General features: G+C 41.2%; 1 protein-coding gene across 8 annotated transcripts in view; it reads left to right on the forward strand.

Moving 5' to 3' along the window:
- The window catches only part of LOC146310615 (ryanodine receptor 3), a 148688-nt gene that overhangs the window by 21187 nt on the left and 115011 nt on the right, over nt 1-12490 (forward strand). For all 8 annotated transcript variants that reach the window (XM_084741868.1, XM_084741872.1, XM_084741869.1 and 5 more), the window contains exon 2: nt 8307-8426. In XM_084741868.1, the coding sequence (XP_084597994.1) occupies nt 8307-8426 (120 nt within the window). The remainder of the gene's footprint in view (nt 1-8306; nt 8427-12490) is intronic.

The raw sequence follows: 12490 nt of genomic DNA on the forward strand, positions 1-12490 counted from the left end.
CTGTATTTTGTTCTGCAGTGCCCGACCAGCTGTATCAATCTGTCTAGAACAAAGTCTCCATGTGTGAGCCAGCCTCTGCACAGTGTTGACGGGCAGCAGCAGGCCCCTGGTGATGATGGAGACTTATTACCCAGTACACCGTAGAGCGGTGTCACACGGGGACAAAGGCAAGTGGAGGCAAGTGTAATGGTGTGCTGTGTGTGTGGTGCATTGACTTGGCTTGCAAGATCTTTTCCATTGCCTTTCTACATCCTTTCCTCTCTCCTTTCCTCTTGCCTGTGGTGCTATACCTTTCAACCTGCTCCCAGTGGGCTGCTCGGTGCCACCCTCGGATCAGTTTGCCGTTGATTCGCCGGATTCTTTGGCACAGGATCAAGCTGAAGAAGACAGAGCAAATCTGACCTCAAAGAGCGAGGGAGAGAGCTGAACACTGCTGCAGCTGCAGGAGTGGAGTCTGGATTTTATCGCCACAAGTCTTTACTTTGATGGGGTATACTTGGCAATGGTAATTTCTTCCTAACGGGAGGTGTAATTGCCTTTTCTTTATGAACTCCTTTAGATATTTACACACCCTCTTGCATCACTGCGTTTTTGTACACACAGACAAGTGGCAGTTTGGGTTGATGCAATTTTTGCAATTCAGCTTCATGTGCAAGCTTTACATGCCACATTTTAAGGAAGTGACAGGATATGCTGTTGTCATGGATGCACAGCTCGTGGCTCTGTCAGGTGTCAAGGCTTCTGAGAAGCCAAAATCTGGAGGCAAATTAATGATGACACTCCTTGTCATGTTGTTGCCGTCCTTTGGGAGTTGTAACACTGTACTCCCATAGTCCTTATTATGCAGTGTTTGTTATTCTCTCTGCAGCACTGATGATTTAAACTTTAGGTGGAGTATCTCACTTGAACAAAGATGAATGATGGTAATATCATGAGAAAAGACTGCTGCTGGGACTGACATAGCGCAAGCTGTGGTAACAAAAGCCTTATGGGAGGCATTGGAGCAACACATGAAATACTGGAGCAATTCAGTTGCCATTACACCCAGAGTCATAGTGCTCAAACACAGCAAATATTCTGCTTTCCTGCAGAGAGATACTTTGCTCTTTTCCACTCGTGCTTTGGCTTTTTTGTGCCTGTAAGATATTTTGTGACTCCAGCTTTACAGTAGGTATTGTAGCACCTCCAGGATGTACTTGAGAATACAACTACATTGCCAAAGCAGTGCAGCCCTGGGCAGTGCATGATAAGGTGGTAAGAGTCTCTTTCCACAAGCTGATGGCATGCACTGCACTGCACTACCTGCTGTAATGCTGCAGACATCTCTTCAAACCAAAGGCTTAGATACTCCAGACTCCTCCTGAGAGCATTTTGGTTCAGGTACTTATTCAAAGACTTAAGAGGAAGCTTTCACCAGAAAATGTTACACTCCACAAACCCTGGATTTTTCATCTTTGTTGTCTGGAGAGCTGTAAATAAAAACTATATATTGAGAAGCAGGGTTGGGTACGAAACTTACTTTTAATGGTACTAACAGAAATATGTGGGTGAAAAAATAAAGCCCCCCTTTTCACTGGACAAAAATCCCATTAACAGCCACTAATGTCTGGCTTTTGTCATCACTTGGAATGGATACAATCGACATTCACTCCCAGGTCCAGTGACTTCCAGTTGGCAGGGATGGAAACATGACGCCCAGGTGGACATGCAGGCAATGAAGGCCTGTCACCTCATCGGTAACTTCTGCAACTCTTCTGCTCCTTTTTCACACACATGCTACGTGGCTTGACTCAGTTTGACTTGGTGCGTCAGTCCCGCTCAGCAGAGTTTAGAAGGGGCAGAGGGAAGTAAGGAGGGATAGTTTGGAAAAAGTTTGGATTTATTTTATACAGTTGGCATTGTATTTTTGTTATCCTAAAGAGTAATGTATCGGAAAAAGGTACCATTTTGTACTGGTACTGAATTTAAATGTGAACGGTAGCCAAAACTATGCAGAAGTGTACATGAAAAAACTGAGCTGGAGAGAAACGAGAAGAAGAGAAAAAGAGATCCTCTTTAAATAATTGCACGCTTGTAAGGGCTCTAATGCCAGGATTATGTTTTCACAAGCTATAACAACCCATTACTTGCCTCTAAACTCTGTAATCACTCCTTACTATCATCAATAATAATAATTTATTTAGCAGCAGTATTGTCAGTGAATAAGTGCAGTCCATGCCAACAGTACTACAAGGTCAGGCCTGTAGGGCAATGCTGGCCAGTTTACACTCTCAGGACTGGTGTTTCACAGGAGAAAGTGTGTTTCATCTCAACCTGAATACATACACAGTTCACACTAGTGATTGGCTCTCTGCAGCTGTGGTTAGGAGACCTTTGGTACGCCTGGCTGTCAGTGTCACTATGCAGAAATCTCCACCAATGTCATTATTCCCCCTGTGTATCTGGAGAGCCTAATTGGTTGAAAGCAGGAGAATAAGTGGAGTTGTCATCATGGCTCGCTCATTGATATTCTTCAGTGTTACTCACACAAGTCTCATAGGAGTTTTATGCCATTGTTGTGCATACACATGCTCACATATACACACATATACACACACATATTCACAGTGGAGATGACAAACGCATGGATTTACACAGTACAAAGGAATAAGAGAGAGGGAATATTATGATAGAATGAAATTCAATCTCGAGGTGCCCTTGGAGACTCAACTCACTTCTCACATTAAGGACAGAGGAATGAAATATTGTTTTCTTTAATCTACAGAGAGCTAAAGCCCTGACGTCACAATGTGGTTAGTTGTTCTTCTTTCTTCTATACTTAAATGCAATCTTACTGTGGAAATCATAGCCGGCCTGAAACTACTGGATGTCCATAGGATGAATTATAATGACTTGGATGATCCCAGTAGGTAATTTGAGGGGGGATGCAATCCCCCTTATAAGCAAAATGACCAAAATGCATCACCCATGTTAATCTGGAAATAGGCTACAGTACAGAGGTGGTTTCGGAGATGGGTTTGACTTCCAGCACCCTGGGGTGAGTCATGGCTAACCGAGCTAATGGCAACATTAGCAACAAGTAAAGCTATCTTTCCATCAGGAAACTCATCTGTATTCCCCTTCGGTCTTGAAGGCCGTGTTCGTCCAGACTGTGACTGGTCATTTTGATTAGGCAGCTGCTGAGCCCAGTTCTGGTGCCTGCTAACAGCAGCTAACAGTTATGCTTAGGTACTTTAGCAACAAGAAAGCTAAAGCCATCTGTCCATCAGGAAACTCTGTGATTAAATAAAAGAGACTGGAAATTGTGGAAAATGGTGTTCTTAAAACTTAAATATTAAATAAACAACATTATTTTAATGTTACCATCCCTGTTTAGACAAAAAACGAACAAAAAAAACAATAGACTAATGTTGAGCAAGGTTATGCTGAACTAATTTGCATTAAATTAATTTGTATTACTAAAAATAATGATATTTTCTTACCTACACTTACATTCACACTTTGGCTCTCTTTGCAGCACTCTGATTTTACTTGACTTTCTACTTGTTTCTATAGAGATCTTTGTTAACAGTCAGCCAAAAATATCAGAATCCCCTAAAGTCTGATGTTTTCTTCAGATTTGGTAAACTGACCCGTCCCAAGTTGAGGGCAGCATCTCTCCTTCCAGTCTGGCTGACATCACTTAGTGCTCAACTTTATGAATGATTGATAGGAGTGAGCGCCCCTATGGTCACCTCCTCCTCGTCCTCCTCTGTAACAGTCAGGTGCGACAGGGGACATAGGGACAATGTCAGATGCATAATTGTACATCAGTGTGGGGGTGAAATGGGGGGGAAAAGGTCCAGTCGTGGGCTAGACGGAGGCAGAGGCATGAGAGTTAGCCTCTCTGATGAAAGATAGGGTTTGTGTGTGTGTGTGTGTGCCCACCTGCGTGTGTGTGCATCTTGGCACTCAGACAGGCAGGATACGATGCGTGGATCGATACTGTCCTTATAGGGCCCAAATCAACCCTGTGCTTGCCCCCTCAACAGGGAGACTGATTGCATGTTCCAGTCCAGCCAAGTGTTGATGTACCATAGAGGGCTATTCATTTCAATCTGCATCTGAGTTGAATAACATTTTCATATTGATCCAAGACTGTTAGCATTATCCAAAGTCTTTCCCATAACAGTCCCATGAATTGCACAATCAATTCCACCAGTCAGTATTAAATCAGTTATATCTGTTTCCTACTACACAGACAGTACGCATATATTTCATACTGTATATGTTGTATAGATGGACTGTAGATGTCAGTGTGAATATACACAAACAGTGAGTGATACTGCCTAAAATAAGATGATTAAGATAAGATTGTGTGGGGTGTGTCGAGAGGGTGGGGGCTATTTGCATATTCATGAATCCTTCAATACAAAATGAAGGCAAGGTGTGGAGCTACATGTAAGCCATTTTAACAAGGTATTTGAACTTACTTTGAAAAAACAGAATAGACATAATTTATTATTTCTTGCACAGCATTTTATATTGTTAAAACATGCCTGGAGACGCCTCGAGATGGCTTTTTCATTGTCGAGGCTAATGGGACACAGACACTCAATGATGTAGCCAAGATAGCCTAATATTGCTGTTTTACATAACTTCAGACTATAAAAAATGCATGAGAAAGGTCTGTCCAAAGACATTTATTATTTTATGATTCCAGGAAAGTGGAAAAAACAGTAAAATTCCCCCAAACTACTGTATCTCTGAGCTATTTATGTAATCAAATCACACACATTTAGGCCATTCTGTATGATATCCTTTTTCTAACTTTTCCAACTGCACTCCTCTTCTTGCAAAAGCTCAATCATGACCTAATCTGACCTCTAATCCCAACAGTATAGGGCAGTGGTACAGGCAACACTATTATGCAGCAATGCACCAATGTCATCTTATCTTTGAACCCTTAAATACGTCAATACATGTTACTAATCACTTATTAATATCGTATGACAAGCCTGTTAAAACAAATAGCTGTGGTATTATCATGAAGCACACTACTGCACACAATATTTTTTTCTTCATAGAAAGCGATTCACAGTGTGCTTAGCATTAGATTCTTTCCCTGAACCACATCTGAGGCACACGTGAGCATCAACTGGGGAAAACGAGTGCCATGCATGCGTTTTGACGGCCCTGAGGCTCGTCATATTGATTTTCATGCGGTGCAACTCAAATGTTAAAAAAAACTGTATGCATACACGCACACACTCAGAGACACGCAGATGTTAGACATTTTAACTCTCTGTCTCTCTCATGCATGATGCTGCACTGTAATGGAGAGTGTCACTGTTACTACTACTACTGCTGCACTCTGTTCTCTGCACAATCCCCTTTACATTAAATAATGCAGCTGGCCATTGTGCAGAAGCCCGCCCTCCCCTCCCCCTATCCCGTAGCAGCCCATATCAGCAGATTTCCGCTCGCTCCCTGCTATCCTGAAGAGTAACTATGTCCAATTCAGCGTTTACGGGGCCAACACTATAAACACAATCAGCCCATTTTACACAGCAGCAGCATCAGATGTTTGTTTTCAGCTGTTGTTCTCCCAAAAGAATGCATATTGGGGGAATTACTCTCTACTACACCTGCCATGGCTGATGTATATAATTGCTACAATTGATACACCATCACAAAGACAGAAAACGGGCTAAATGCCCACATGGCTCATCTGCATTAAAGATTTAAATCATTTATTTATTTATGGCTCCTCTTTATGCCTTTTTTAACATAAAACACAGTGTTTAAATGTTATGGATAATGTTTATATAATGTACAATATATAATGATCATTTAATGGTAATTCAATTCATGTGCCAGTGGCTGTTTGTGCTGATTGTAACTGATGCTAATATTGTATTTAAATAGCTTGTTCACTACAAGCAAGTGCAAGACTATTGGACCCATCCACCTAATATTTTTTGTGCACATTTATGACTGTGTACTCAAGGACCTTCACCTAGCTTCAACGCCATTTCCATTATGCCTTTATGCGGTCATCATATTAGAGCATTCAAGACCTGCTACTGAACAAATGGGAGGTGCAAACTTGATTAAAAATTTGCTATAGATGTGAGAAACTGAGCATGCTGTTGGTTTCTTGTTGGAATTTATTTCAGTTACGGGTGGTGATCTAATCAGCTGTAAAACAATTTATATCATCCAGCTATACTATACTATACTATACTATGCTATATTATAAATTTTATTAAAAACTCTGCAAATATCCACTAGTTGCATCTAGCTGCTGTAGATACATTGCAGTAGGTGCTTCACCATCATTCGCCACCATTGCCTGGCAGAGGTCTGCACTCTGCTCAGTTCACTCTTATAATTCTTCATTGAAAATATCAGCATATGACATGACATTTGTAACACTGTATTTAGGTTTACTGGATTGAAGTGTGAGAAGTCGAACAAGTTATTTCTTAGTTCAATATGTCAATAAATAAAAGTAAGTAAGTAAAGTATAGGCATACATGCTCATATATATGCATGCATAAATGCATACGTACTTACTTATACAGCATCAAAGCCATGCAATGCCTCTCTTACATACATAAATGCATGAATTTACTGAGACTATTACTTGCTGTTTAATCATATAATGCTCTGATCAATTGCCTCATTTGTACCACATAAACTGAATACTGTAAACAGCCTAAAGAAGATTGGGTTGACTCAGAGGGAGCAGCCGTGGATGGTCTCTGTTTGATCGTCGCGTTTTGAGGGGAAAACCCCCCAATTAGCAGGGCAGAGACAGAGAAAAAAGGATAACTTGTAAAAGAGGGAAATATTTTAGTTATTAGAATGGATCCTTGACTGTTTAGGCTTGTAGTTTTAGTACAATATGCTACTTGAATATTGTATGTGCATGCAAAGTCCAAAGTGCCTCAGAGAAGACACTTGCCAAACTCAATGTCAAACCACACAAAATGCAATACTATGTAAATTATGCTGTCCAAACTACCATTTTTGGGGCTTTGAAGATTCAGTGAGAATCACTTGTAAATATTTGAAGTGTTGACAGGGGGGTGAGGGGGCACAAAACAACTATTATACTTTCCTTAACCTTGTGGTAATTAATTACGTACATACTTTGCTGTGATTGTAATTATCAGTCTAATGAGAGACAAGGACAGAAGGGGAGACATCAGCCACTTTTCCGCTCTTGCCTCCAAAGTCTGAAAAGTCAACTTGACAGTGAGCTTTTCCCCATGGCAAGTTTCGAAGCATTTGGATCAGCCCTACAAGTCAGTTTTTTCTCTTAGTTTGAAAGTGTCCTGAGGTTCTTGAAGACGTTTCACCTCTCATCCAAGAGGCTTCTTCAGTCCTTAAATGATTGAACTGATTAACTCAGGAAACCAAGTCCAGTTGCTTACGATGCTCCTAGCAAACACAAACAGTAATAATGAAAACGATTCTTAGATGCTTTGTGGTTTTCTCTTTAAAGATTATGAATGGATGCCGAAAAGTCAGTTATTGGAAATTTTAAACCCACTTCTGGACATCATGATCACCTGTAACAGTTTTGTGAGGATAAACTTATTATGGTGCATTACAAAGGAAAGAAGGAAAAAGGGGAGTTTTTTCTGAACACATTATACATGTTAGAACATAGTTGCTGAAAACATTTGAAAAGGCTGACAACTGTGTAGTTCTGAATTCTTGAGTTAAACTGGTAGACTGTCCATGATTTCTGTGTTTAGGATCTTTTGGGTGGACCTGTGGCTCGGTTATGTGCAAAGCCATGGTTCCCCGACACTGCATAAGCCCCACGAACTGACCCACGAACAACCCCACCCCCACCCCCTCCCTAACAGTCAGCTATGAATGTACCTTTAGCAGCTCAGTCCAAATCAGCCCAGCAGTTCACCTCAGCTCACTTCAGTTCCAACAACCCAACGCAGGAGAAAAAAAATACCATCCTGTCACTGTCCTCCATCTAGTAGAGGAGGACGGTAAATCAAGTCATAAATTGCCACGAGATTACCACTCCTACCACACAGCAGTTCTAGTATAGTCATTATATTTTGAGAGTCTTGTTATTGCATCCTGCAGTCTGTTTCTGACTTCTGTTGTTCCTCTCCCACTATGGTGCTGAATGATGAGAGACGAAAACACTTTCAAGGCCTTAGTGGCAGAAGAGTCTCCCCAGATCAATGGACTAGGATGGCCATGCATGCGTATGGATGAATGTGGGTTCTCTCAGGACATGACGCACACACTCGCAGGGACACAGACTGAAGTCCGTTTTGTCTTGACAGGATGATGAAGTGGTGCTCCAGTGCGTGGCCTGCATCCAGAAGGAGAATCGCAAGTTCTGCCTGGCTGCTGAGGGGCTGGGCAATCGGCTGTGCTACCTGGAGCCCACATCTGAGGCAAAGGTAGGAACAATAAGTCCACCGTCGCACACTTTGATCCTCTCTGATCTGACAAACATTCAGGGGAACACAGAGACGCATGTCACTGGCATGGGGAGTCTCTGCTCAGCTCCTTGATCAAAAGTCATCTGTTTGTTTTCTCTGCAGTTATATAATCAACTTTAGGTTCATGTACAGACACTAATATATTCAGCAAATGTCACATGAAGCCGTTTTCAGGAAAGTGAATGAGATGAAAGGATGTGTTCACCCAGGCGAGAGCTCCATGGAAACTAGACATCCATTAAGCTCATCCGTGTTTAGGTCCAGCAAAGACTCAGTGAAGCCAAGCAGAGACGCACAGAAAGGCAGCTCAGCGCACCATGAACAACAGCTCACATCCGCTGCAGTCTCCATGATGAGCTTTTCTTCCTTCTGAGTGTTCAGGGACGATGTAGCATCTCTGTGGGCCAGTCGTAAGATGATAATGCTCTGAAATTACGCCCCTGTACGTGTTTGATGGATTGTTTCATAAACAGTGCTGTCATTGGCTTTAATTGCCTACAGCTTTATTGCAGCACAGTTGTAGCTGCTGACGCATTTGCTGGTTTGTGCGACTAAGTGCAAAGTTTTAATTACGACAGTCGTGTTAAATTTAATTGTTTGCCTTCGTAATCAGCAGGTTGCCACTTAAATGCATTTTATCAAATTATGAGAATTATGAAGCCCATCCTCAACATTTTCTTCTCCAACGTGTTACTCAATAAGTTCTTCAGTAGAAATATCCAAGTGCTGATGGGCTGTTGGAGAGAACTGTCACAATCCCAAGATACTCTCACTTTCAATGGTTGCTCTGCTGCTTATCTGGAATATTTTTCTCCAGCAAAGTCTGCTGGCAGCAGGCCTAATTCTCCATATTCAAACAGCCATTTTCCTCTGATGTCACGCTCCTGTTGGGAGGGAGTTGGTAAGTAGGGGTGTATCCTGGGTTGATATATTGATTCAGCGTTCAACGATCCAGTATGACTGATTCAAAGTGAAAATATCTGTCCATATCATCATGTTTCAGATGACATGTTTCTTTTGTAAAGTATGTAAGCTATGCAGCTAAAACTGGGTTAGTGGTTTGTTAGGTAAAAAATAAAATAACAGTCTGTTCTCACATTTTTGTTTATAACACTTGCTGGATGTAATCTGTATGAACACAACACAGATATTTGTGTTCCAGTTAGAAAAAATGCTGCATAATGACTTAACTAGAACATTGCTGAGGTTGAGTGCAGAGACAGCAATACAGTTAAGTTTACCATTTGCCTACATTACAAGCTTGATTATATCCACTGCATTTTACTTATATGTTGGTAATGGGTTAGTTTTAGCTTGCTATGACCTTACGTCACTCCAGATTTTCACTATCCACTGTCTTTTCAGTTGCTGATCAATCAGGAAGCAATGAAATGATAACACTTCTCTAGGTTTGTACCGCTTGTGACTGGTAATGCGGCTGGAAAACATTTAAGCTTCCCACCCTGAGCGTGATGTCAGGAAAATGGCTGCCATGTGAATATGGTGAATGGCCTTTTTCCCCATCCATTGTCTTTTAATCATAATCCATTAGTGTGGCCTAAGATTAATTTCAAACCAGTACTCCAGGCATACACATGTGTAAGAGACACAAGAGGGACAATATGAGGAGGCTGAAAGAACGGATGAAAGGTCCATGTACTCCTGGCATTTAGTATCTTCTGTCCTCTCACAAAGAATGTGTGTGTGTATGTTGGGGTGGGTTATTGTGCGCAGAAGGAGGCAAGGCTTTCACCCAATATTGGATGGTAATTACACCTGACAGGTGTGATGGATGTTCTCCCTATCTTGCACTTTGTCTTCATTGCCTGCCGTTTTTATGAAAAGCCATCACCCCACCTTTGGGATCAGCGATGGAGAGGTTGAAAAAACCCAAGACAGCAATTTAGAAGTGGGCCCAGACGACTGAATGGGATGCCTCCTTTCTTTGGTGAACTAGTCCAGTAATGGGCCACAGAACCAGTGCGACAGGATCTGGTTGATTTAAAGTGTGCACAGTTTAAATGGCAACATCAATCAGACTGTGAGAAGCTGGTTGATTGTGATATACGACCAGCAGTTCCTGCCTGTCAGCGACTCAATATTACGACCACTGGAGGGTAGATGACCACATACCATAATGGCAGTGATGCTGTGCCTTTGTTTTGTGAATCAAGAAACTAACAGTGGCCAGTTGATATTTGCAAAATTGGTTGTTTTAGCTCTTTCTTTACGCCGCCACGTAACAGTTTTAGTAGCTCCTCCAATTAAGCTAAGAAGGAATGGCAGAGTCTGAGGTCACCTCCTCAAGGAAATCAGCTTTAACCCTTTTTGACCCTTCCCCTGGAGACAGAAATAAAGACATGATCTATCTTTGCCCACCATCTAGCTATGCTCTTTCCCTCATTAAACTATTGGTCATAAACCAAACGTCAGGGCATGGCCGAGCCGTTGTAAAGCTGTCCCCATGCTCTGTCTTACGTGAGGACATCCTGACAGGGCTGGCTACTCATCACCCCGCCGGCTCTTCTAGACCTTCATTTCACTGCCTTGCTCGCTCGCTCACAGTCCCCTCCACACAAACTGTTACAGTCCTGCGCCTGGAGAGAGCAAAGGTCAGCTGTTAGTCACCCAGAGAGCTGAGGGTGGGGATGGATTGCTTCCCACCAGACCCTTTATTATGATTTCACTGCAGTGACACTGGTAGAGAGAAGGCTCACTAGTGCAGAGGCATCACTGATCCAAACAGTATGCTGAAAATGTGTTAAATTGCATACAGACTGTGGGAGAAACATGTGCAAGTGTTGTACATTTAAATGTGAATAGTGTCACACTATCCAAAGGTTGCAAAACTAGTAAAACAAAACCAAAAAGAAACCTCAAAACCAAAACCAAAAAGAAAAAGCCATATTGTGATTATTTTGACTGAAATTGCAATTTACAATATGTGATAAGATTAGTGCATCAGGTCATCTATGCAACACTACAGTATCTAGTATAATTATATAATTGTGATTTGGTTCTGTAATTTGGATATTGCACTTGGCCATATTGTGATTTTCTTGTTATTGTGCAATTGTGTAGCCCTAACAAAAAGTGCCTTCTTATTGTTTGTGTAATCTGCACGATAAGTGTAACATACAAGTTGTGGTTGTATGAGCAGTTATGTTTCAGACTGTTTCTTGAATATCACAAAAACGATATCATTTTTAAATGAGCTTCAGATGCATTAGTAGGCAAATAATTATTATTTTGTTTCCTTTGGGCAGAGTCAGGCTATTTCCCCTAATCCCAGTCTTTATGCTAAGATAAACTATGCTAAGCTAACCATCTCCTGGCTGTATCTTAATAATTGCACCTGCAAAACAGGGTTTTTTTTTATTTATCAGCCCAGTGACAACAGAAACAAGCAATACACTGATGTCAACTTCTATGCTAATTATGCAAGTTAGAAATCAGTTCCTGCTAACTATGTGCACATATAGCAGATGCTATGTAAAATAGAAGTAAAATATTTACACTTCTTGGTCTGTTTTTTAACTGCTAAATATTCCTTGCTAACTATGTCTGCTATTTGGTTTTCTTCAGTTAGTGTACAGCTGTTCTTAAGATATTTTATTTTATTTATTTACATTAATGAAAGCCTCTCGGTGAGGCCAAAAACAACAGCATGAGAGCATTGAGACCACACTAAAGCCGTCATTTAATTTAGACATCAACTTGAATCACTTTTTTTAGTTTGAGAGATGGTGTGTCTGTGGGCCAGAAAACCAAAAAATTGAGCTGAGAGATGCTGTAACTCTGTAGAGCTGAGGAAAACTGCAGAGTCATGTGATAATTTTCTGTGGGTTCATCACTTTGAGCAATATCTTTCATATACAATTAGTGATCTTTTGTTTGTATTTTCAAAAAATGATTATAGCTGCTTTTTAATGAACAGAAATGGGAGAGACATGGAATATCTTCTCATTAAACTGAAGAAAGTGAAATGGTATATTCCCTCAAACTACTGAAGGAAACTACTT

This window comes from Lutjanus erythropterus, chromosome 18 (genome assembly GCF_056507025.1).
Source record: "Lutjanus erythropterus isolate fLutEry1 chromosome 18, fLutEry1.hap2, whole genome shotgun sequence".
NCBI lineage: Eukaryota > Metazoa > Chordata > Actinopteri > Lutjaniformes > Lutjanidae > Lutjanus > Lutjanus erythropterus.